The sequence below is a fragment of the Salmo salar genome, chromosome 10 (genome assembly GCF_965601325.2).
Source record: "Salmo salar chromosome 10, fSalSal1, whole genome shotgun sequence".
Classification (NCBI taxonomy): Eukaryota; Metazoa; Chordata; class Actinopteri; order Salmoniformes; family Salmonidae; genus Salmo; species Salmo salar.
In genome coordinates this window covers 50,646,378-50,673,863 of record NC_138300.1, presented here as the reverse complement: position 1 = coordinate 50,673,863, position 27,486 = coordinate 50,646,378, and the positions used below count along the sequence as shown (strand labels likewise).

The window sequence follows — 27,486 nt, the reverse complement described above, 5'->3', positions numbered from 1 at the left end:
CCGGAGGGCGGCCCGCCAGGAAGTTCAGGATCCAGTTGCAGAGGGAGGTGTTTAGTCCCAGGGTCCTTAGCTTAGTGAGGGTACTATGGTGTTGAACGCTGAGCTGTCCTCAATGAATAACATTCTCACATAGGTGTTCCTTTTATCCAGGTGGGAAAGGGCAGTGTGGAGTACAATAGAGATGAGTTCAGAGTGGGTCTAGGGTTTCTGGGACAAGGATGTTGATGTGAGCCATGACCAGCCTTTTTTATAAAAAATTTTAAAAATGACCAGCCTTTCAAAGCATTTCATGGCAACAGACGTGAGTGCTACGGGTTGGTAGTCATTTAGGCAGATTACCTTAGTGTTCTTGGGCACTAAGGTACAGACTCAGACAGGGAGAGTTTGAAAATGTCAGTGAAGACACTTGGCAGTTGGTCAGCGCATGCTCGCAGTACACATCCTGATAATCCGTCTGGCCCAGTGGCCCTGTGAATGTTGACCTGTTTAAAGGTCTTATTCACATCAGCTGCAGAGAGAATGATCACACTGTTGTCTGGAACAGCTGATGCTCTCATGCATGTTTCAGTGTTACTTGCCTCGAAGCGAGCACAGACGTTATTTAGCTCATCTGGTAGGCTCATGTCACTGGGCAGCTCTCGGCTGTGTTTTCCTTTGTGGTCTGTAATAGTTTGAAAGGCCTGCCACATCCGACGAGCATCGATGCCGGTGTAGTATGATTCGATCTTAGTTCTGTATTGACGCTTTTCCTGTTTAGTGGTTCTTCGGAGGGCATAGCGGGATTTCTTGTAAGCATCCGGGTTAGAGTCCCACTCCTTGAAAGCAGCAGCTCTACCCTTTAGCTTAGTGTGAATGGATCATTTTATTTGTTGATGCTGCAGTGGAGAAATACTTTGCTGACCTGAATGCAAGCACATCTTACATCATTGGACTTTTAGTTGGACAGGTGAGACATTTAGGCCTACTGTACGTAAGGGGACGCAGTCTGTCTTTCTAATGTCAGGCTATCCCATGCAATATCATTTTATTTGTTCAACATTTGTTTTGCTACAGGGGGAGTTTGTGGTGCATGCAGCGATGACCCCACTAAAGGAGGACAATCCTGGTGGCCTGATGAATGAGGATGACAAAGACTACATCCTAGATCACGCAGAACATGTGAGATTTAATGGAGAACATGCCTGAGAAATATGGAGGATTGTTTTTTCTGAAACGATCTTCTGTTGTACTGTGGTGTTATAGTGTTATGATAATCAAGTGTCTATGGTTTGGTTAATGACTCCTGCATTTTTCCTTTTGTTAAAGCTGAACCGCATGGTTCCTGGAGGACTGTCTGTGATGGGCATGTTTGTGGTCTCCCCGTCCCATCAGACCAAAGAGAGCCATATGAACATGAGGCGGGTGAGGCAGGAATTTCTTCTTTGTCAAATTTCAAGCATTTGTTTTCCTTAATTTTCTTTCTTTCGATGTTTTTGGTTTGATTGTCTATCTGATGATTTATCCATTTGTCTGTATTCTGTCTGCATTTTCTCTGTTAGACTATCGTTGCTGTGGAAAATCGTGTATCTGAGGACAGGCTTTGGGGTTTGTCAGAGGAGGACACCAATGACAGAGTGATGCTTCATATCTGCTCCAACACCAACATGTATCCTCTTACCCAGACTCCACTGCTGATGACACACACACACGTCCACACACGTCCACACACGCAGACACACACGCAGACACACACGCAGACGCACACACACATCCACACATGCAGACACACACACACACCCATATGAAGACACACGCAGACACACACACGCAGACACAAACACACACCCATCCACACACACATCCACACACGCAGACACACACGCAGACACACACACTCATCCACACACGCAGACACACACACGCAGACACAAACACACACCCATCCACACATACATCGACACACGCAGACACACACGCAGACACACACACTCATCCACACACGCAGACACACACAAACATCCACACACGCAGACACACACACACTCACACACATGCAGACACACACGCAGACACACACAGACACACACACACATCCACACACGCAGACACACACACATCCACATCCACAGACACACACGCAGACACACACACGCAGACACAGACACACATGCAGACGCATGCACACATCCACAGACAAACACACGCAGACACACACGCACGTAGACACATGCACATAACACAAAGACTAAAGAGAACACACTCTTTCTTAACAATTTCATCACAGAGTGACTTGCTGGATTATGAACATTAAAGAACCCAGTGTGAGTACGGAGTTGAACATTTTACTCATTCATTCATTTGCCTGTGTATTATCTTCTAACACCGCAATACACTGCAAATCAAATCAAATTGTATTTGTCACATGTGCCGAATACAGTGAAATGCTTACTTACAAGCCCTTAACCAACAATGCAGTTCAAGAAAATATGTATTTAATAAACTAAAGTAAAAAATAAAATAAAATAGTATTACAATATAATTACATAACATTAACAAGGCTATATACAGGGGATACCGGTAAGGTTAGTCGAGGTAATTTGTACATGTAGGTAGGGGTAAAGGGACTATGCATAGATAATAAACAGCGAGTAGTAACGTGGGGGGGTGGGGGGGTAGCGGGAGAGAAGGAGAGAAAATGCTGAATTCTCGTTCCTGGTTAGTGTTGATAAACGTTGACTTACTGCGTCATGTCTTCCAGAAATCTTCTAAATCTGCGACATGGAGTTACCTGCAGTGGATGACAGCGTTCTGGCCTGTTGCAGTCTGCCCCATGGACATCGACCTCATGTTCCCTATCAAGGACAAGACCCGCCACGGTTTGATGCAGGCCATGAAGGTAACCTAGGGCCCCAGTCAAAAGTAGTGTACTATATAGGGAATGTGGTGCCATTTTGGACAGAGGCCTAGTTTAATGATTATTACTCTTACATGTTTATTACACATTCAGTCTTCCATCAGACAAGGCTTCTTCCACCACTACTTCTACTGACAAAGTGACAATACATGTTATCCATGTTAGGATGGGATGATGAGGTGGGCAAAGAAGACTGAGGCCAGTGTTTGTCTCCTCAACAACAAAAAGCTACCAGCTAAGACAAATTTGAACCCCCCAACTAAGGCAAGTTTGGTGTGGTGTACAACTGAATATTGCAATGTTGTTGCTGACGATCCTTGTGAATGACAACTGGTTTTGTCCTGTATGTTCTTTAGAGGAACGATTCACAAAGGATAAAGATTCAAGGTCAGATCTTCATCCCAACGGTAAGTGGGAATATGAATATTGAGAAGCAAAAAAAATTACAGTAAAAATCGGATTGTTGCACTTTTCTTCCATTGTAATGGATCAGTGTAACGGGCTCAAATCTGCTCCATATAGAGGTTCAGATGAACCCAAGTTGCAAGCTCCTCTCTCTCTCTCTCTCTCTCTCTCTCTGGGTTGTCTTGTAGGCAGGGGGCAAGCTGGGGGAGAGGCCGTCCACTGCGTCAGTGCAGGTATGCAGCTGTATCCTGAGACTGAAGGGGAGTCTGGGGTGCAGAGCGTACATGAACCCTGCAAGGACCACTGCCAAGACCACCACCATGGTAGGCAACCGTGGGCACCAATAATACCGGCACCCGGTATTTCAAACACTTGAGCTGCATCTCCATGATGATTTTTTGATGACCTTGAGTCCATGTCACTCACAGTACATCAAGAGGGACATCATCAGGAGTGTCTACAGCAGTGCCAAAAACTTCTTTCAACATCTGATAAATGATGAAAACTCAGGTAGGTTACAACTGATGAATAGTTAGTTACAAGTGCAGTAGGTCTTAAATGGCCTTGAAATTCAATAATGAGTCCACAGCTGTGCCACTAGATGGCGATGGTTAGGCACTGTAGTTTTCAAATGTACTGTACACTGAACCAGCATCATACATAACGATATGACAGAGGCTCTTGAATAATTGTGAAATATGTAAAAAACGATCTTTGACCTTCGTATATAAAACAGGTACGCATATATCTGTGTGCATGTGTGACCCTGCAGATATCCATGCCTATGTCTCTGTGTGTGTGTTTGTTTGCATGGTTGCGTGCGTGTGTGTGTGTGTGTGTGTGTGTGTGTGTGTGTGTGTGTGTGTGTGTGTGTGTGTGTGTGTGTGTGTGTGTGTGTGTGTGTGTGTGTGTGTGTGTGTGTGTGTGTGTGTGTGTGTGTGTGTGTGTGTGTTTGCATGTGTCTATGTATGTGTGTCTCTATAGCGAAGGCATTCATGGGCTCCCAGGCCTTGGCCAAGCGGGTGTTCTTCCTGGTTCCCGACACTGGCATCTCTCTGTGTGACTAGACACTCTCCTCTGAGACTGAGGCAGCTGTCCAGGAGAGGGTGAGGGAGTGGGCAGGCTTCACCATCCCTGATGGGCAGCTCCATATCACCCAGCAGCTGGTACAGGGAAGGTTGGAGTGGCACCAAGGTAGGCTAGGTACTGGTTCAGCTCCGTCTATGCTGTCTGAAATGAAACCCAATTTCTCATAAAGTTGCCAAAAGATAATCTGCTGGTCAAATAGATATCTTGATGTTCCTTGAGTGTGATAAGATATACTTGGCTGCATTTTAGAAAGTGACTGTCAAATGTGACTTGATCACTATTCTAAGTAGGCCTACAGACAGGTCTGATAATGTCACAGCAGTAAATGTTGTTACCTCCTCGTACATCCTGTCATCTGTCATCAGCTTTATTCCTCTTCATGTCATGTTTTAAAATGCACGTAGGGCAGGCCATCAGCAAATCGTTATATTCATAGATAATAGTTATATTCTAGTTCTATTCTATTCTATTTACTTTTGCCACTACCTGTGTCTACCTGCTTTTATAAGGTTCCTCCCCAGTTTCAGTTTCTGTCCCACCCATAGCATACATCTCAATAAGATACCTGTGCCCTTTGTGACACGGTTACGGTGTGTGTTCAGATCTTGTCGTGACATGTTTCATCTGTGTGGTTTACAGATGATTGAGCATCAATATGGATTTTTGTTATTTAATAAAAGACAAGCAGAAGAAAATAAATAGCTGAAGTCAATTGATCTCCCCCAGGCATCAGATATGTGTTACAATAAAGAAGGTGGTTCCTCGCAGCCTTTCTGCCTGTAGTTTAGTGAGGTGTACACTAACAGTAACCTCGCCCTCGCTCTGCTATGTTAAATTCTACCATTAAGTCATACATCTCAGAGATGTCAATACTTGTTTGAAAAGGGAAATCCAGGGGTCAAGTGTAGGTTTAGACACTGGCCACACAGATCACATCCAGGGGTAGGAAGGTAGGAAGCAGGTAGGCTGCAGGTAGGGCACAGGTAGGGAACAGTTAGGAAGCTGGTAGGAATGCAGCAAACCCTCTCTCTCTCGCCTTCCATTTACTTTTGCCCTCTCCTCCATATTAGTCAGTACTCCTCTCCTCTGTATTGTAGGTGTGGCAGTGGCTTCAGGAGTCTCCCTAGTGGCCTGTCTCATCTATAGGCTCTTCCTAGAAGAGTGACGATGTGGCCCACGGAGTCAAGCGGTTCAATCCCAGGATCTGGCATGCAAAGGACATCAGAACATCCCAGTGATTCCCGTAAATTAAAGGGGCCTGTGCAATGATATGGAAGTTAAGATGTGTTTTTTCCATTTCTATTAACACATTCCAGTAACAGATGACAGTGTGTCTAGGAATACACTTCCTGGGTTCATTGTTAGAGGGGCCCATTCATATTTGCGGCGTGAGACGGCAAAGTCACGTGGAAGGAGCAATTTATTTTCACGTGAGATCAGAGCAGCTGCTATAGTTTTACACTCTAACGGGAGCATCATGCCCCAGACCGGGTCCTCAGCCCTGTGTCATGCCTCATGATGTGACATCATCAGAAATTTGCTTCCTGCAACACAAACTCAAAAAAGTTCTGGGACACTGTAAAGTCCTTGGAGAATAAGAGCACCTCCTCCCAGCTGCCCTCTGCACTGAGGATAGGAAACTCTGTCACCACCGATTAATCCACTATAATTGAGAATTTCAATAAGCATTTTTCTACAGCTGGCCATGTTTTCTACCTGGCTATCCCTAACCCGGTCAACAGCACTGCACCCCCACAGCAACTCGCCCAAGCCTTCCCCATTTCTCCTTCTCCCAAATCCAGTCAGCTGATGTTCTGAAAGAGCTGCAAAATCTAGACCCCTACAAATCAGCCGTGCTAGACAATCCGGACCCTTTCTTTCTAAAATGATCTGCCGAAATTGTTGCAATCCCTATTACTAGCCTGTTCAACCTCTCTTTCTTGTCCTCTGAGATTCCCAAAGATTGGAAAGCAGCTGCGGTCATCCCCCTCTTCAAAGGGTGGGACACTCTTGACCCAAACTGCTGCAGACCTAGAACTATCCTACCATGCCTCTCTAAAGTCTTCGAAAGCCAAGTCAACCAACAGATTACCGACCATTTCGAATCCCACCGCACCTTCTCTGCTATGCAATCTGGTTTCAGAGGTGGTCATGGGTGCACCTCAGCCACACTCAAGGTCCTAAACAATATCTTAACCACCATCGATAAGAAACTATACTGTGCTGTCGTGTTCATTGACCTGGCCAAGGCTTTCGACTCTGTCAATCACTACATCCTCATCGGCAGACTCAACAGCCTTGGTTTCTCAAATGATTGCCTCGCCTGGTTCACCAACTACTTCTCTGATAGAGTTCAGTGTGTCAAATCAGAGGGCCTGTTGTCCGGGCCTCTGGCAGTCTCTATGGGGGTGCACAGGGTTCAATTCTTGGGGCGACTCTTTTCTCTGTATACATCAATGATGTCGCTCTTGCTGCTGGTGAGTTTCTGATCCACCTCTACGCAGACGACACCATTCTGTATACTTCTGGCCCTTCTTTGGACACTGTGTTAACTACCCTCCAGACGAGCTTCAATGCCATACAACTCTCCTTCCGTGGCCTCCAACTGCTCTTAAATACAAGTAAAACTAAATGCATGCTCTTCAACCGATCGCTGCCTGCACCTGCGCGCCCGTCCAGCATCAATACTCTGGACGGTTCTGACTTAGAATATGTGGACAACTACAAATACCTAGGTGTCTGGTTAGACTGTAAACTCTCCTTCCAGACTCACATCAAACATCTCCAATCCAAAGTTAAATCTAGAATTGGCTTCCTATTTCGCAACAAAGCATCCTTCACTCATTCTGTCAAACATACCCTCATAAAACTGACCATCCTACCGATCCTCGACTTCGGCGATGTCATTTACAAAATAGCCTCCAATACCCTACTCAATAAATTGGAGGCAGTCTATCACAGTGCCATCCGTTTTGTCACCAAAGCCCCATATACTACGCACCACTGCGACCTGTACGCTGGCTCCAGGTCATCTACAAGACCCTGCTAGTTAAAGTTCCCCCTTATCTCACCATAGCAGCACCCACCTGTAGCACGCGCTCCAGCAGGTATATCTCTCTGGTCACCCTCAAAGCCAATTCCTCCTTCGGCCACCTCTCCTTCCAGTTCTCTGCTGCCAATGACTGGAACAAACTACAAAAATCTCTAAAACTGGAAACACTTATCTCCCTCACTAGCTTTAAGCACCAGCTGTCAGAGCAGCTCACAGATTACTGCACCTGTACATAGCCCATCTATAATTTATCCCAAACAACTACCTCTTTCCCTGCTGTATTTATTTATTTATTTATTTATTTTGCTCCAATGCACCCCGTTATTTCTATTTCTACTTTGCACTCTCTTCCACTGCAAATCTACCATTCCCATGTTTTACTTGCTATATTGCATTTACTTCGCCACCATGGCCTTTTTTGCCTTTACCTCCCTTTTCTCACATCATTTGCTCACTTTGTATATAGACTTATTTTTCTACTATATTATTGACTGTATGTTTGTTTTACTCCATGTGTAACTCTGGGTTGTTGTATGTGTCAAACTGCTTGCTTTATCTTGGCCAACAATTGTAAATGACAACTTGTTCTCAACTTGCCTACCTGGTTAAATAAAGGTGAAATAAAAATATTTAAAAAATCTTAGTGGGGTTTTGTGTCGGTCAACTAGAGTGTTGCAGCTGGTGCCATAAATCAAAGCTCCACAGCGCAAACTGAGAAACAACCTACCCAATAAACAGAGAGAGAGAGAGGGAAGGGGGCGCTTATTATACCTACTGTAGGTAAATATTTGTGTTAGCTAATCTCATTCTCGGAAGTCTCGGGTAATCAACAGCACCTCTTCAAACTCAGGAGGCTGAAGAAATTTGGCTTGTTAACTAAAACTCTCACAAACTTTTACAGATGCACAATTGAGAGCATCCTGTTGGGCTATATCACTGCCCGGTACAGCAATTGCACCGCCCACAACCGCAGGGCTCTCCTGAGGGTGGTGCGGTTTGCACAACGCATCACCGGGGGCAAACTACCTGCCCTCCAGGACACCTACAGCATCCAATGTCACAGGAAGGCCAAAAAGATCATCAAGGACAACAACCACCCCAGCCACTGCCTGTTCACCCCGCTACCATCCACAAGGCGAGGTCAGTACAGGTGCATCAAAGCTGGGACCGAGAGACTGAAAAACAGCTTCTATCTCAAGGCCATCAGGCTGTTAAACAGCCATCACTATCACAGACAGGCTGCTGCCTACAGTACATACACATATTTGAAATCACTGGCCACTTTCGTAAATGGAACAATAGTCACTTTAATAATGTTTACATATCTTGCATTACTCATCTCATACGTATATACTGTATTCTATACTATCTATTGCATCTTAGCCTATGCGCTCTGACATTGCTCATCCATATATTTATATATTCTTATTCCATTCCTTTTCTTAGATTTGTGTGTATTAGGTATATGCTGTGGAATTGTTAGATATTACTTGTTAGATGTTGCTGCACTGTCAGAACTAGAAGCACAAGCATTTCACTATACTCACAATAACATCTGCTAACCATGTGTATGGGACCAATACATTTGATTTGATTTGATCTATAATGGGAATTCATGCATAGCCCAGTGTCTAAACAAAAATGTAGCAGTTGGTATAGCGCTACTGTGTTGACTTTATGGAACGTTATAGATCTTATTTTGTTTGTGGCTAATATCTGTCTCAGCCCTTCCATAAGGCACTTGATGTTTTCTCTCAACACTGCTACAGGCCACAGGCTTACACTGCACTCCTGAACCCTGACATCAACAACAACCACCTCAGATACACAACACTTACTGTAGGCTATTATACAGTATATATGACTTGCAGCTACAGTAAAATTCCATCTGTGGCACATCACATACCGAAACTCTGTGGTTACTGTGAGCATGGGGCAAGTGGTGACATGCCTGTCCAGACTCCAGACAGACACAGAGAGGATATTTTGGCTACTAGGCCCAGCCGCCACCCATGCGATGCAATGGTTGCCGCAGTGAGCAGAAGATGTTGTCAGTCTGGTGGGACTGTGTTGTTACATGCTTAAGAAACCACAGGCAGGAGAAGCACCAGGTTGCATGAAAGGAAAGCTCCATTGGGAGGTTTCAGTGTGGCGGTGATAGGGGTTAGACACACCACTGGTTGTGGAGACGTGAAAGACAGTCTCCCTTAAAGGTTACCCTGGTTACCCTGGTTACCCTGGGCCGTGTGTAGTCTGTAACAGGATCACCTGTATTTTAAACTTAAGAGGAAATGTGTCAGTGTGTCACAGTTCACAGTATTCTGCTGTTGGCCTGACGAACAATCACCCGCTGGCCGGTGCCTGACGAACACTCACTTGCTGGCCGGTGCCTGACAAACACTCACTCACTGGCCGGTGCCTGACGAACACTCACTCGCTGGCCGGTGCCTGACGGACACTCACTCACTGGCCGGTGCCTTAGGTTAACACACGTCAACAATTACGGGTAATTAACCTGTCTGGGCTAGGGGGCAGTATTTTCACGGCCGGATAAAAAACGTACCTAATTTAAACTGGTTACTACGCTTTCCCAGAAACGGGAATATGCATATTATTAGTAGATTTCGATAGAAAACACTCTGAAGATTCTAAAACTGTTTGAATGGTGTCTGTGAGTATAACAGAACTCATATGGCAGGCAAAAACCTGAGAACATTCCAAGCTGGAAGTGGCCGGCCTGCGAATTTGTAGTTCTCCATTTGCTTCTCTATCGAAACTACAGTGCCCGTGGGGTTATGTAGCACTTTCTAAGGCTTCCATTGGCTCTCTAAAGTGTTCAGAAAGCGGATTGAGGCGTCTCCTGTCTCTGGGCAGATAACAGGAGCACAGTTTGTAAGTGGACTGCCTGGTGACAAAGAGATTGGAAATGCACGTTCAGGAGACCTCGCCATTTTTTCTCTGCCTTTTTGAATGAATACAGCATTGTCCGGTTGGAATATTATCGCTATTTTACGAGAAAAATACCATTAAAATTATTTTAAACAGCGTTTGACATGCTTCTAAGTACGGTAATGGAACATTTTTACATTTTTTGTCTCGAAATGCGCTCGCGCGTTACCCTTTGGATAGTGACTTGAACGCACGAACAAAACGAGGTATTTGCACATAACTATGGATTATTTGGAACAAAAACACCATTTGTTGTGGAAGTAGCAGTCCTGGGAGTGCATTCTGACGAAGAACAGCAAAGGTAATCCAATTTTTCTTATACTAATTCTGAGTTTAGTGAGCTCCGAACTTGGCGGGTGTCAAATTAGCTAGCCGTGATGGCTGAGCTATGTACTCAGAATATTGCAAAATGTGCTTTCGCCGAAAAGCTATTTTAAAATCTGACATAGTGATTGCATAAAGGAGTTCTGTATCTATAATTCTTAAATAATTGTTATGTATTTTGTCAACATTTATCATGAGTAATTTAGTAAATTCACCGGAAGTTTTCGGTGGGAATCCAATTTCTGAACATCACACGTCATTGTAAAAAGCTGTTTTTTTATATAAATATGAACTTGATTGAACAAAACATGCATGTATTGTATAACATAATGTCCTAGGAGTGTCATCTGATGAAGATCATCAAAGGTTAGTGCTGCATTTAGCTGTGTTTTGGGTTTTTGTGACATATATGCTTGCTTGAAAAATGGCTGTGTGGTTATTTGTGTCTATGTACTCTCCTAACATAATCTAATGTTTTGCTTTCGCTGTAAAGCCTTTTTGAAATCGGACAATGTGGTTAGATTAACGAGAGTATTATCTTTCAAATTGTGTAAAATAGTCGTATGTTTGAAATATTGAAATTATAGCATTTTTGAGGTATTTGTATTTCGCGCCACGCTCTTCCACTGGCTGTTGAATAGAGTGGGACGCTAACGTCCCACCTAGCACATAGAGGTTAATGATACAGTATTTATTGCAGTAAGAAGGACGAGTAAGTAGCATATCTTTGCATAGATTTGTCAAATCAAATTCTGAAAATATCAAGGGTGAGATAGAAGAAGCAATGGTCTGATTACAATTTCAGAGAATAAACAAAAGTTTTGTTTTTTTACAGAATATACACTGAACAAAAATATAAATGCTGCATGCAACAATTTCAAAGATTTCACTGCCCGGTGCTTGACGAACACTCACTCACTGTACCCCTGAAGGGCCCCCGTGTTGAGGATCAGCGTGACGGATGTGTTGTTACCTACTCTTACCACCGGAGGGCGGCCCGCCAGGAAGTTCAGGATCCAGTTGCAGAGGGAGGTGTTTAGTCCCAGGGTCCTTAGCTTAGTGAGGGTACTATGGTGTTGAACGCTGAGCTGTCCTCAATGAATAACATTCTCACATAGGTGTTCCTTTTATCCAGGTGGGAAAGGGCAGTGTGGAGTACAATAGAGATGAGTTCAGAGTGGGTCTAGGGTTTCTGGGACAAGGATGTTGATGTGAGCCATGACCAGCCTTTTTTATAAAAAATTTAAAAAATGACCAGCCTTTCAAAGCATTTCATGGCAACAGACGTGAGTGCTACGGGTTGGTAGTCATTTAGGCAGATTACCTTAGTGTTCTTGGGCACTAAGGTACAGACTCAGACAGGGAGAGTTTGAAAATGTCAGTGAAGACACTTGGCAGTTGGTCAGCGCATGCTCGCAGTACACGTCCTGATAATCCGTCTGGCCCAGTGGCCCTGTGAATGTTGACCTGTTTAAAGGTCTTATTCACATCAGCTGCAGAGAGAATGATCACACTGTTGTCTGGAACAGCTGATGCTCTCATGCATGTTTCAGTGTTACTTGCCTCGAAGCGAGCACAGACGTTATTTAGCTCATCTGGTAGGCTCATGTCACTGGGCAGCTCTCGGCTGTGTTTTCCTTTGTGGTCTGTAATAGTTTGAAAGGCCTGCCACATCCGACGAGCATCGATGCCGGTGTAGTATGATTCGATCTTAGTTCTGTATTGACGCTTTTCCTGTTTAGTGGTTCTTCGGAGGGCATAGCGGGATTTCTTGTAAGCATCCGGGTTAGAGTCCCACTCCTTGAAAGCAGCAGCTCTACCCTTTAGCTTAGTGTGAATGGATCATTTTATTTGTTGATGCTGCAGTGGAGAAATACTTTGCTGACCTGAATGCAAGCACATCTTACATCATTGGACTTTTAGTTGGACAGGTGAGACATTTAGGCCTACTGTACGTAAGGGGACGCAGTCTGTCTTTCTAATGTCAGGCTATCCCATGCAATATCATTTTATTTGTTCAACATTTGTTTTGCTACAGGGGGAGTTTGTGGTGCATGCAGCGATGACCCCACTAAAGGAGGACAATCCTGGTGGCCTGATGAATGAGGATGACAAAGACTACATCCTAGATCACGCAGAACATGTGAGATTTAATGGAGAACATGCCTGAGAAATATGGAGGATTGTTTTTTCTGAAACGATCTTCTGTTGTACTGTGGTGTTATAGTGTTATGATAATCAAGTGTCTATGGTTTGGTTAATGACTCCTGCATTTTTCCTTTTGTTAAAGCTGAACCGCATGGTTCCTGGAGGACTGTCTGTGATGGGCATGTTTGTGGTCTCCCCGTCCCATCAGACCAAAGAGAGCCATATGAACATGAGGCGGGTGAGGCAGGAATTTCTTCTTTGTCAAATTTCAAGCATTTGTTTTCCTTAATTTTCTTTCTTTCGATGTTTTTGGTTTGATTGTCTATCTGATGATTTATCCATTTGTCTGTATTCTGTCTGCATTTTCTCTGTTAGACTATCGTTGCTGTGGAAAATCGTGTATCTGAGGACAGGCTTTGGGGTTTGTCAGAGGAGGACACCAATGACAGAGTGATGCTTCATATCTGCTCCAACACCAACATGTATCCTCTTACCCAGACTCCACTGCTGATGACACACACACACGTCCACACACGTCCACACACGCAGACACACACGCAGACGCACACACACATCCACACATGCAGACACACACACACACCCATATGAAGACACACGCAGACACACACACGCAGACACAAACACACACCCATCCACACACACATCCACACACGCAGACACACACGCAGACACACACACTCATCCACACACGCAGACACACACACGCAGACACAAACACACACCCATCCACACATACATCGACACACGCAGACACACACGCAGACACACACACTCATCCACACACGCAGACACACACAAACATCCACACACGCAGACACACACACACTCACACACATGCAGACACACACGCAGACACACACAGACACACACACACATCCACACACGCAGACACACACACATCCACATCCACAGACACACACGCAGACACACACACGCAGACGCAGACACACATGCAGACGCATGCACACATCCACAGACAAACACACGCAGACACACACGCACGTAGACACATGCACATAACACAAAGACTAAAGAGAACACACTCTTTCTTAACAATTTCATCACAGAGTGACTTGCTGGATTATGAACATTAAAGAACCCAGTGTGAGTACGGAGTTGAACATTTTACTCATTCATTCATTTGCCTGTGTATTATCTTCTAACACCGCAATACACTGCAAATCAAATCAAATTGTATTTGTCACATGTGCCGAATACAGTGAAATGCTTACTTACAAGCCCTTAACCAACAATGCAGTTCAAGAAAATATGTATTTAATAAACTAAAGTAAAAAATAAAATAAAATAGTATTACAATATAATTACATAACATTAACAAGGCTATATACAGGGGATACCGGTAAGGTTAGTCGAGGTAATTTGTACATGTAGGTAGGGGTAAAGGGACTATGCATAGATAATAAACAGCGAGTAGTAACGTGGGGGGGTGGGGGGGTAGCGGGAGAGAAGGAGAGAAAATGCTGAATTCTCGTTCCTGGTTAGTGTTGATAAACGTTGACTTACTGCGTCATGTCTTCCAGAAATCTTCTAAATCTGCGACATGGAGTTACCTGCAGTGGATGACAGCGTTCTGGCCTGTTGCAGTCTGCCCCATGGACATCGACCTCATGTTCCCTATCAAGGACAAGACCCGCCACGGTTTGATGCAGGCCATGAAGGTAACCTAGGGCCCCAGTCAAAAGTAGTGTACTATATAGGGAATGTGGTGCCATTTTGGACAGAGGCCTAGTTTAATGATTATTACTCTTACATGTTTATTACACATTCAGTCTTCCATCAGACAAGGCTTCTTCCACCACTACTTCTACTGACAAAGTGACAATACATGTTATCCATGTTAGGATGGGATGATGAGGTGGGCAAAGAAGACTGAGGCCAGTGTTTGTCTCCTCAACAACAAAAAGCTACCAGCTAAGACAAATTTGAACCCCCCAACTAAGGCAAGTTTGGTGTGGTGTACAACTGAATATTGCAATGTTGTTGCTGACGATCCTTGTGAATGACAACTGGTTTTGTCCTGTATGTTCTTTAGAGGAACGATTCACAAAGGATAAAGATTCAAGGTCAGATCTTCATCCCAACGGTAAGTGGGAATATGAATATTGAGAAGCAAAAAAAATTACAGTAAAAATCGGATTGTTGCACTTTTCTTCCATTGTAATGGATCAGTGTAACGGGCTCAAATCTGCTCCATATAGAGGTTCAGATGAACCCAAGTTGCAAGCTCCTCTCTCTCTCTCTCTCTCTCTCTCTCTGGGTTGTCTTGTAGGCAGGGGGCAAGCTGGGGGAGAGGCCGTCCACTGCGTCAGTGCAGGTATGCAGCTGTATCCTGAGACTGAAGGGGAGTCTGGGGTGCAGAGCGTACATGAACCCTGCAAGGACCACTGCCAAGACCACCACCATGGTAGGCAACCGTGGGCACCAATAATACCGGCACCCGGTATTTCAAACACTTGAGCTGCATCTCCATGATGATTTTTTGATGACCTTGAGTCCATGTCACTCACAGTACATCAAGAGGGACATCATCAGGAGTGTCTACAGCAGTGCCAAAAACTTCTTTCAACATCTGATAAATGATGAAAACTCAGGTAGGTTACAACTGATGAATAGTTAGTTACAAGTGCAGTAGGTCTTAAATGGCCTTGAAATTCAATAATGAGTCCACAGCTGTGCCACTAGATGGCGATGGTTAGGCACTGTAGTTTTCAAATGTACTGTACACTGAACCAGCATCATACATAACGATATGACAGAGGCTCTTGAATAATTGTGAAATATGTAAAAAACGATCTTTGACCTTCGTATATAAAACAGGTACGCATATATCTGTGTGCATGTGTGACCCTGCAGATATCCATGCCTATGTCTCTGTGTGTGTGTTTGTTTGCATGGTTGCGTACGTGTGTGTGTGTGTGTGTGTGTGTGTGTGTGTGTGTGTGTGTGTGTGTGTGTGTGTGTGTGTGTGTGTGTGTGTGTGTGTGTGTGTGTGTGTGTGTGTGTGTGTGTGTGGTGTGTGTGTGTGTGTTTGCATGTGTCTATGTATGTGTGTCTCTATAGCGAAGGCATTCATGGGCTCCCAGGCCTTGGCCAAGCGGGTGTTCTTCCTGGTTCCCGACACTGGCATCTCTCTGTGTGACTAGACACTCTCCTCTGAGACTGAGGCAGCTGTCCAGGAGAGGGTGAGGGAGTGGGCAGGCTTCACCATCCCTGATGGGCAGCTCCATATCACCCAGCAGCTGGTACAGGGAAGGTTGGAGTGGCACCAAGGTAGGCTAGGTACTGGTTCAGCTCCGTCTATGCTGTCTGAAATGAAACCCAATTTCTCATAAAGTTGCCAAAAGATAATCTGCTGGTCAAATAGATATCTTGATGTTCCTTGAGTGTGATAAGATATACTTGGCTGCATTTTAGAAAGTGACTGTCAAATGTGACTTGATCACTATTCTAAGTAGGCCTACAGACAGGTCTGATAATGTCACAGCAGTAAATGTTGTTACCTCCTCGTACATCCTGTCATCTGTCATCAGCTTTATTCCTCTTCATGTCATGTTTTAAAATGCACGTAGGACAGGCCATCAGCAAATCGTTATATTCATAGATAATAGTTCTATTCTAGTTCTATTCTATTCTATTTACTTTTGCCACTACCTGTGTCTACCTGCTTTTATAAGGTTCCTCCCCAGTTTCAGTTTCTGTCCCACCCATAGCATACATCTCAATAAGATACCTGTGCCCTTTGTGACACGGTTACGGTGTGTGTTCAGATCTTGTCGTGACCTGTTTCATCTGTGTGGTTTACAGATGATTGAGCATCAATATGGATTTTTGTTATTTAATAAAAGACAAGCAGAAGAAAATAAATAGTTGAAGTCAATTGATCTCCCCCAGGCATCAGATATGTGTTACAATAAAGAAGGTGGTTCCTCGCAGCCTTTCTGCCTGTAGTTTAGTGAGGTGTACACTAACAGTAACCTCGCCCTCGCTCTGCTATGTTAAATTCTACCATTGAGTCATCCATCTCAGAGATGTCAATACTTGTTTGAAAAGGGAAATCCAGGGGTCAAGTGTAGGTTTAGACACTGGCCACACAGATCACATCCAGGGGTAGGAAGGTAGGAAGCAGGTAGGAAGCAGTTAGGAAGCAGATAGGAAGCAGATATGATGCAGGTTGGAAGCAAGTAGGATAGAGGTAGGACACATTTAAGAAGCAGGTATGAAGCATGTTGGAAGCATGTAGGCTGCAGGTAGGAGACAGGTAGGAAGCAGGTAGGAATCAGATATGATGTAGGTAGGAAGCAAGTAGTATATAAGTAGGACACATTTAGGAAGCAGGTATGATGCAGGTAGGAAGCAGGTAGGCTGCAGGTAGGGCACAGGTAGGGAACAGTTAGGAAGCTGGTAGGAATGCAGCAAACCCTCTCTCTCTCGCATTCCGTTTACTTTTCCCCTCTCCTCCATATTAGTCAGTACTCCTCTCCTCTGTATTGTAGGTGTGGCAGTGGCTTCAGGAGTCTCCCTAGTGGCCTGTCTCATCTATAGGCTCTTCCTAGAAGAGTGACGATGTGGCCCACGGAGTCAAGCGGTTCAATCCCAGGATCTGGCATGCAAAGGGCATCAGAACATCCCAGTGATTCCCGTAAATTAAAGGGGCCTGTGCAATGATATGGAAGTTAAGATGTGTTTTTTCCATTTCTATTAACACATTCCAGTAACAGATGACAGTGTGTCTAGGAATACACTTCATGGGTTCATTGTTAGAGGGGCCCATTCATATTTTCGGCGTGAGACGGCAAAGTCACGTGGAAGGAGCAATTTATTTTCACGTGAGATCAGAGCAGCTGCTATAGTTTTACACTCTAACGGGAGCATCATGCCCCAGACCGGGTCCTCAGCCCTGTGTCATGCCTCATGATGTGACATCATCAGAAATTTGCTTCCTGCAACACAAACTCAAAAAAGTTCTGGGACACTGTAAAGTCCTTGGAGAATAAGAGCACCTCCTCCCAGCTGCCCTCTGCACTGAGGATAGGAAACTCTGTCACCACCGATTAATCCACTATAATTGAGAATTTCAATAAGCATTTTTCTACAGCTGGCCATGTTTTCTACCTGGCTATCCCTAACCCGGTCAACAGCACTGCACCCCCACAGCAACTCGCCCAAGCCTTCCCCATTTCTCCTTCTCCCAAATCCAGTCAGCTGATGTTCTGAAAGAGCTGCAAAATCTAGACCCCTACAAATCAGCCGTGCTAGACAATCCGGACCCTTTCTTTCTAAAATGATCTGCCGAAATTGTTGCAATCCCTATTACTAGCCTGTTCAACCTCTCTTTCGTGTCGTCTGAGATTCCCAAAGATTGGAAAGCAGCTGCGGTCATCCCCCTCTTCAAAGGGTGGGACACTCTTGACCCAAACTGCTGCAGACCTAGAACTATCCTACCATGCCTCTCTAAAGTCTTCGAAAGCCAAGTCAACAAACAGATTACCGACCATTTCGAATCCCACCGCACCTTCTCTGCTATGCAATCTGGTTTCAGAGCTGGTCATGGGTGCACCTCAGCCACGCTCAAGGTCCTAAATGATATCTTAACCACCATCGATAAGAAACTATACTGTGCTGTCGTGTTCATTGACCTGGCCAAGGCTTTCGACTCTGTCAATCACTACATCCTCATCGGCAGACGCAACAGCCTTGGTTTCTCAAATGATTGCCTCGCCTGGTTCACCAACTACTTCTCTGATAGAGTTCAGTGTGTCAAATCAGAGGGCCTGTTGTCTGGGCCTCTGGCAGTCTCTATGGGGGTGCACAGGGTTCAATTCTTGGGGCGACTCTTTTCTCTGTATACATCAATGATGTCGCTCTTGCTGCTGGTGAGTTTCTGATCCACCTCTACGCAGACGACACCATTCTGTATACTTCTGGCCCTTCTTTGGACACTGTGTTAACTACCCTCCAGACGAGCTTCAATGCCATACAACTCTCCTTCCGTGGCCTCCAACTGCTCTTAAATACAAGTAAAACTAAATGCATGCTCTTCAACCGATCGCTGCCTGCACCTGCCCGCCCGTCCAGCATCAATACTCTGGACGGTTCTGACTTAGAATATGTGGACAACTACAAATACCTAGGTGTCTGGTTAGACTGTAAACTCTCCTTCCAGACTCACATCAAACATCTCCAATCCAAAGTTAAATCTAGAATTGGCTTCCTATTTCGCAACAAAGCATCCTTCACTCATTCTGTCAAACATACCCTCATAAAACTGACCATCCTACCGATCCTCGACTTCGGCGATGTCATTTACAAAATAGCCTCCAATACCCTACTCAATAAATTGGAGGCAGTCTATCACAGTGCCATCCGTTTTGTCACAAAAGCCCCGTATACTACCCACCACTGCGACCTGTACGCTGGCTCCAGGTCATCTACAAGACCCTGCTAGGTAAAGTTCCCCCTTATCTCACCATAGCAGCACCCACCTGTAGCACGCGCTCCAGCAGGTATATCTCTCTGGTCACCCTCAAAGCCAATTCCTCCTTCGGCCACCTCTCCTTCCAGTTCTCTGCTGCCAATGACTGGAACAAACTACAAAAATCTCTAAAACTGGAAACACTTATCTCCCTCACTAGCTTTAAGCACCAGCTGTCAGAGCAGCTCACAGATTACTGCACCTGTACATAGCCCATCTATAATTTATCCCAAACAACTACCTCTTTCCCTGCTGTATTTATTTATTTATTTATTTATTTTGCTCCAATGCACCCCGTTATTTCTATTTCTACTTTGCACTCTCTTCCACTGCAAATCTACCATTCCCATGTTTTACTTGCTATATTGCATTTACTTCGCCACCATGGCCTTTTTTGCCTTTACCTCCCTTTTCTCACATCATTTGCTCACTTTGTATATAGACTTATTTTTCTACTATATTATTGACTGTATGTTTGTTTTACTCCATGTGTAACTCTGTGTTGTTGTATGTGTCAAACTGCTTGCTTTATCTTGGCCAGGTCGCAATTGTAAATGAGAACTTGTTCTCAACTTGCCTACCTGGTTAAATAAAGGTGAAATAAAAATATTTAAAAAATCTTAGTGGGGTTTTGTGTGGGTCAACTAAAGTGTTGCAGCTGGTGCCATGAATCAAAGCTCCACAGCGCAAACTGAGAAACAACCTACCCAATAAACAGAGAGAGAGAGAGGGAAGGGGGCGCTTATTATAACTACTGTAGGTAAATATTTGTGTTAGCTAATCTCATTCTCGGAAGTCTCGGGTAATCAACAGCACCTCTTCAAACTCAGGAGGCTGAAGAAATTTGGCTTGTTAACTAAAACTCTCACAAACTTTTACAGATGCACAATTGAGAGCATCCTGTTGGGCTATATCACTGCCCGGTACAGCAATTGCACCGCCCACAACCGCAGGGCTCTCCTGAGGGTGGTGCGGTTTGCACAACGCATCACCGGGGGCAAACTACCTGCCCTCCAGGACACCTACAGCACCCAATGTCACAGGAAGGCCAAAAAGATCATCAAGGACAACAACCACCCGAGCCACTGCCTGTTCACCCCGCTACCATCCACAAGGCGAGGTCAGTACAGGTGCGTCAAAGCTGGGACCGAGAGACTGAAAAACAGCTTCTATCTCAAGGCCATCAGGCTGTTAAACAGCCATCACTATCACAGACAGGCTGCTGCCTACAGTACATACACATATTTGAAATCACTGGCCACTTTCGTAAATGGAACAATAGTCACTTTAATAATGTTTACATATCTTGCATTACTCATCTCATACGTATATACTGTATTCTATACTATCTATTGCATCTTAGCCTATGCGCTCTGACATTGCTCATCCATATATTTATATATTCTTATTCCATTCCTTTTCTTAGATTTGTGTGTATTAGGTATATGCTGTGGAATTGTTAGATATTACTTGTTAGATGTTGCTGCACTGTCAGAACTAGAAGCACAAGCATTTCACTATACTCACAATAACATCTGCTAACCATGTGTATGGGACCAATACATTTGATTTGATTTGATCTATAATGGGAATTCATGCATAGCCCAGTGTCTAAACAAAAATGTAGCAGTTGGTATAGCGCTACTGTGTTGACTTTATGGAACGTTATAGATCTTATTTTGTTTGTGGCTAATATCTGTCTCAGCCCTTCCATAAGGCACTTGATGTTTTCTCTCAACACTGCTACAGGCCACAGGCTTACACTGCACTCCTGAACCCTGACATCAACAACAACCACCTCAGATACACAACACTTACTGTAGGCTATTATACAGTATATATGACTTGCAGCTACAGTAAAATTCCATCTGTGGCACATCACATACCGAAACTCTGTGGTTACTGTGAGCATGGGGCAAGTGGTGACATGCCTGTCCAGACTCCAGACAGACACAGAGAGGATATTTTGGCTACTAGGCCCAGCCGCCACCCATGCGATGCAATGGTTGCCGCAGTGAGCAGAAGATGTTGTCAGTCTGGTGGGACTGTGTTGTTACATGCTTAAGAAACCACAGGCAGGAGAAGCACCAGGTTGCATGAAAGGAAAGCTCCATTGGGAGGTTTCAGTGTGGCGGTGATAGGGGTTAGACACACCACTGGTTGTGGAGACGTGAAAGACAGTCTCCCTTAAAGGTTACCCTGGTTACCCTGGTTACCCTGGGCCGTGTGTAGTCTGTAACAGGATCACCTGTATTTTAAACCTAAGAGGAAATGTGTCAGTTCACAATATTCTGCTGTTGGCCTGACGAACACTCACTCGCTGGCCGGTGCCTGACGAACACTCACTCACTGCCCGGTGCCTGACGACCACTCACTCACTGGCCGGTGCCAGACAAACACTCACTCACTGCCCAGTGCCTGACGAATACTCACTCACTGCCCGGTTCCTGACGAACACTCACTCGCTGGCCGGTGCCTGACAAACACTCACTCACTGGCCGGTCCCTGACGAACACTCACTCACTGCCCGGTGCCTGACGAACACTCACTCACTGGCCGGTGCCTGATGAACACTCACTCGCTGGCCGGTGCCTGACGAACACTCAGTCACTGCCCGGTGCCTGACGAACACTCACTCACTGCTCGGTGCCTGATGAATACTCACTCGCTGGCCGGTGCCTGACGAACACTCACTCACTGGCCGGTGCCTGACGAACACTCACTCACTGCCCGGTGCCTGACGAATACTCACTCACTGCCCGGTGCCTGACGAACACTCACTCACTGGCCGGTGCCTGAAGAACACTCACTCACTGCCCGGTGCCTGATGAATACTCACTCACTGCCCAGTGCCTGACGAACACTCACTCACTGGCCGCTGCCTTAGGTTAACACACGTCAACAATTACGGGTAATTAATGATACAGTAATTATTGCAGTAAGAAGGACGAGTAAGTAACATATCTTTGGATAGATTTGTCAAATCAAATTCTGAAAATATCAAGGGTGAGATAGATGAAGCAATAGTCTGTTTACAATTTCAGAGAATAAACTAAAGTTGTGTTTTTTTACAGAATATACACTGAACAAAAATATAAATGCTGCATACAACAATTTCAAAGATTTCACTGCCTGGTGCTTGACGAACATTCACTCACTGTACCCCCGAAGGGCCCCCGTGTTGAGGATCAGCGTGGCGGATGTGTTGTTACCTACTCTTACCACCTGAGGGCGGCCCGCCAGGAAGTCCAGGATCCAGTTGCAGAGGGAGGTGTTTAGTCCCAGGGTCCTTAGCTTAGTGATGAGCTTTGAGGGTACTGTGGTGTTGAACGCTGAGCTGTAGTCAATGAATAGCATTCTCACATAAGTGTTTCTTTTGTCCAGGTGGGAAAGGGCAGTGTGGAGTGCAATAGAGATTGCATCATCTGTGGATCTGTTTGGGTGGTATGCAAATTGGAGTGCGTCTGGGGTTTCTGGGATAATGGTGTTGATGTGAGCCATGACCAACCTTTCAAAGCACTTCATGGCTACGGACGTGAGTGCTACGTGTCTGTAGTCATTTAGGCAGGTTGCCTTTGTGTTCTTTGGCACAGGGACTATGGTGGTCTGCTTGAAACATGTTGGTATTACAGACTCAATCAGGGACATGTTGAAATGTCAGTGAAGACACCTGCCAGTTGGTCAGCACATGCCCGGAGCACACGTCCTGGTAATCCGTCTGGCCCCGCAGTCTTGTGTATGTTGACCTGTTTAAAGGTCTTACTCACGTCAGCTATGGAGAGCGTGATCACACAGTCATCCGGAACAGCTGATGCTCTCATGCATGCCTCAGCGTTGCTTGCCTCGAAGCGAGCATAGAAGTGATTTTGCTCGTCTGCATTCAGCATTCTTAAATAGGTATTTTTTTTGTCCAGATGGGATAGTGCAGTGGGATGGCGATTGCATCATCTGTGGACCTGTTGGGGGCGGTATGCAAACTGAAGTGGGTCTAGGGTGGCCGGTAAGATGGAGGTGATATGATCCTTGATTAGCCTCTCAAAGCACTTCATGATGACAGAAGTGTTTGCTACGGGGCAGTAGTCATTTAGTTCAGTTATCTTTGCTTCTTGGGTACAGGAACAATTGTAGCCATCTTGAAGCATATGGAGACAACAGACTGGGATAGGGAGCGATTAAATATGTCCGTAAACACACCAGCCAGCTGGTCTGCGCATGCTCTGAGGACGCGGCTCGGGATACCGTCTGGGCCAGCAGCCTTACGAGGGTTAATAAGTTTAAATGTTTTACTCACATCAGCCACTGAGAAGGAGAGGGGGGGACTCAGTCTTTGTTAGCGAGCTGCGATGGTGGCACTTTATTATCCTCAAAGCAGGAAAAGAAGGTATTTAGTTTGTCTGGAAGCGACGTGGCTATTTTTGTTTTTGTATTCTGTGATTTCCTGTAGACCCTGCCACATACGTCTCGTGTCTGATCCGTTGAATTGTGACTCCACCTTGTCCCTGTACCAGCATTTTGCTTGTTTGATTGCCTTGCGGAGGGAATGACTACATTGTTTATATTCAGCCATATTTCCAGACCTCTTTCCATGGTTAAGTCAAATCAAATCAAATGTATTTATATAGCCCTTCTTACATCAGCTGATATCTCAAAGTGCTGTACAGAAACCCAGCCTAAAACCCCAAACAGCAAGCAATGCAGGTGTAGAAGCACGGTGGCTAGGAAAAACTCCCTAGAAAGGCCAAAACCTAGGAAGAAACCTAGAGAGGAACCAGGCTATAAGGAGTGGCCAGTCCTCTTCTGGCTGTGCCAGGTGGAGATTATAACAGAACATGGCCAAGATGTTCAAATGTTCATAAATGACCAGCATGGTCAAATAATAATAATCACAGTTGTCGATGGTGTAACAAGTCAGCACCTCAAGAGTAAATGTCAGTTGGCTTTTCATAGCCGATCATTGAGAGTATCTCTACCGCTCCTGCTGTCTCTAGAGAGTTGAAAACAGCAGGTCTGGGACAGGTAGCACGTCCGGGGAACAGGTCAGGGTTTCATAGCCGCAGGCAGAACAGTTAAAACTGGAGCAACAGCATGGCCAGGTGGACTGGGGACAGCAAGGAGTCATCATGTCAGGTAGTGCTGAGGCATGGTCCTAGGGCTCAGGTCCTCCGAGAGAGAGAAAGAAAGAAAGAGAGAAAGAAAGAGAGAATTAGAGAGAGCATTCTTAAATTCACACAGGACACCAGATAAGACAGGAGAAATACTCCAGATATAACAGACTGACCCTAGCCCCCCGACACATAAACTACTGCAGCATAAATACTGGAGGCTGAGACAGGAGGGGTCAGGAGACACAAGTGCCTTGGATCCCGCTTTCAGTTTTGCGCGAATGCCGCCATCCATCCATGGTTTCTTGTTAGGGTAGGTTTTAATAGTCACAGTGGGTATAAGATCTCCAATGCACTTATTTATCAACGCACTCACCGAGTTAACGAATAGGTCAATGTTGTTCTCTGAGGCTGACCGGAACATATTCCAGTCCGCGTGATCAAAACAATCTTGTAGCATGGCTACTGATTGGCCAGACCAGCATTGAATGGTTCTCGTCACTGGTACATCCTGTTTGAGTTTCTGCCTATAAGCTGGGACGAGTAAGATGGCGTCAGGGTTGGATTTGCCGAATGGAAGGCGGGGGAGGGCTTTATATGCATCGCGGAAGTTCGAGTAGCTGTGGTCGAGATTATTATCCCTACCTGTCGTGCAATCAATATGCTGATAAAATTTAGTTAGCATTGTTCTCAAATTTGCTTTGTTAAAATCCCCAGCTACAATAAATGCAGCCTCCGGATATATAGTTTACAGTTTACATAGAGTCCAGTGAAGTTCCTTGAGGGCCGTCTTGGTGTTCGCTTGAGGGGGGGGGATGTACACAGCTGTGACTATAACTGACGAGAATTCTCTTGGTACGTAGAATGGCTGGCATTTGATTGTAAGGAATTCTAGGCCGGGTAAGTAGAAGGACTTGAGTTTGTGTATGTTGTTATGATTACACCATGCGTTGTTAATCATAAAGCATACACCCCCCCGCTCTTCCACTTCCCAGAGATGTGTTTATCTCTGTCGGCGCGATGCATGGAGAAGCCCGGTGGCTGAACCGATTCTGACAACATATCCCGAGAGAGCCATGTTTCCATGAAACAGAGAATGTTAGAATCTCTGATGTCTCTCTGGAAGGCAACCCTTGCTCGAATTTCGTAGACCTTGTTGTCAAGAGATTGGACATTGGCAAGTAGTATACTCGGGAGCGGTGAGCAATGTTCCCGTTTACTAATCCTGACCAGAAGACCGCTCCCTCTGCTCCATCTACCCCGCCGTTGTTATTGGGATTAGATCCATTGTCCTGGGTGGTGGTCCGAAGAGAGGATCCGCTTCAGTCGTATTCCTGGTCGTAATGTTGGTAAATGGACGTTGTTCTTATATCCAATAGTTCTTTCTGGCTGTATGTAATAAGACTAAAGATTTCCTGGGGTAACAATGTAAGAAATAATACATGGAAAAACTAAATACTGCATAGTTTCCTAAGAACGCGAAGCGAGGCGCCCATCTCTTTCAGAGTTATTGTTCCCAGCACAAGGTGCACCTGTGTAATGATCATGCTGTTTAATCAGCTTCTTGATATGTCACACCTGTCAGGTGGATGGAATGTCTTGGCAAAGGACAAATGCTCACTAACAGGGATCTAAACAAATTTGTTCACAGAATGTGAGAGAAATACATTTTTCTTTGCATATGGAACATTACTATTTCAGCTCATGAAACAAGGGACCAACATTTTACATGTTGTGTTTATATTTGTGTTCAGTGTATTTGCAATTTCATGTTTTTAAGGAAATACTCTTGGTTTGGACCCGTCTCTCTAAATGTAAAAAAATGTATTGGAGGCTAGCTAGACGCAACCAATCATCATTGTCTTGAGTACCTGTAGCTCACCTTTAGCAGCAGTGCCCAGAGAGAGAGAGTAGAAGCCAGGCCAAACAGCCACAGAGGCTTGTGACTTCATCCTATAAGAAGATTAGAACGCCTGATCAGCTAGAGGAGATCACTGTGATCACCCCTCATCATAACATAACATTGTGGATTATGTTGTGGAATGTGGAATGTCTGGCATTGTTCTGACTGTATGTTTCGTCACCATGCTGTGACACACAGGAGGCTGGTGGCACCTTAACTGGGGAGGACAGGCTCGTGTTAATGACTTGAGCGGTATTAGTGGAATGGTATCAAATACATCCAACACATGGTTTCCATGGTTTCCAGGTGTTTGATGCCATTCCATTTGCTCCATTCCGGCCATTATTATGAGCCATCCTCCCCTCAGCAGCCTCCTGTGAGTTACATCAAAAGATCAAGGTCAGGTTGTTGATTGGTGATTTTACATGACAGATTTGCTGCATTCTTAGGATATGTTTTCCTAACACAGTGGGGTCAGACTGTTAAAACTAAGGATAGGCCTACATGAATAAGAATAAATGCTACAGTATTGGCTCCTCAACAGAAGAGGGTGCACCATGCAAACCTGTTGAACATCTGGATCCCTGGTTGGAATGTGGAGCCTGCTGCCAACATCAAATAAAGGGCCAATGAGCTTTTGTCTTCTTTCTTAGTTATGAACTTGCTCTACACTCACAGCACACCAGCATCCAGTACCTTCTATCTTCATCATGGTAAACCCCTCTTCTGTTCCCGTAATTCTGGGTTCAGCCACAGTTCAGACCACAGTTCAACCAGAAGCACGCTTCCAGCAGTTCCATGTGCACGCATGTGCTTCTGTCAGTTTCCACTAAATAGGAAGCACCGTAATTTAATTTATGACATATCAAATTGTGGGTAAATAATGAACGTCTGTGCTTGAATAACTTTTATGTTTTACATTTTTTTTATTTCTATACGTGAACTTTTCAACCTGTGCTGGGGTCACAGCAGAGTCATTTCTATGCTGTGAACTTTTCAACCTGTGCTCGGGTCACAGCAGAGTCATTTCTATGCTGTAGTTATGTATGTGGCAAGGTTGTTCAACGTGTGAGAGCCTGCCACTCAAACTAAACCCAGGAGAGAGAC

General features: G+C 45.0%; 2 protein-coding genes across 2 annotated transcripts; both read left to right on the top strand.

Moving 5' to 3' along the window:
- The first annotated feature begins 854 nt into the window (after positions 1 to 854).
- LOC123724419 (protein odr-4 homolog) lies at positions 855 to 8,174 on the top strand. The gene is made up of 12 exons (XM_082957060.1): positions 855 to 946; positions 1,054 to 1,158; positions 1,306 to 1,401; positions 1,539 to 1,645; positions 2,264 to 2,300; positions 2,738 to 2,875; positions 3,059 to 3,157; positions 3,250 to 3,300; positions 3,487 to 3,621; positions 3,727 to 3,808; positions 4,283 to 4,492; positions 5,485 to 8,174. Exons 2-11 carry the CDS (start codon positions 1,078 to 1,080, stop codon positions 4,363 to 4,365), a joined length of 909 nt encoding a protein of 302 aa, XP_082813186.1. The 5' UTR covers positions 855 to 946; positions 1,054 to 1,077; the 3' UTR covers positions 4,366 to 4,492; positions 5,485 to 8,174.
- A 4,025-nt stretch (positions 8,175 to 12,199) lies between these two features.
- On the top strand, positions 12,200 to 27,024 carry LOC123724418 (protein odr-4 homolog). Its single transcript, XM_082957057.1, has 12 exons — positions 12,200 to 12,643; positions 12,751 to 12,855; positions 13,003 to 13,098; positions 13,236 to 13,342; positions 13,949 to 13,985; positions 14,423 to 14,560; positions 14,744 to 14,842; positions 14,935 to 14,985; positions 15,172 to 15,306; positions 15,412 to 15,493; positions 15,963 to 16,172; positions 20,256 to 27,024. The coding sequence occupies exons 2-11, from the start codon at positions 12,775 to 12,777 to the stop codon at positions 16,043 to 16,045; spliced, it is 909 nt and encodes a 302-aa protein (XP_082813183.1). The 5' UTR covers positions 12,200 to 12,643; positions 12,751 to 12,774; the 3' UTR covers positions 16,046 to 16,172; positions 20,256 to 27,024.
- Positions 27,025 to 27,486: the final 462 nt, after the last annotated feature.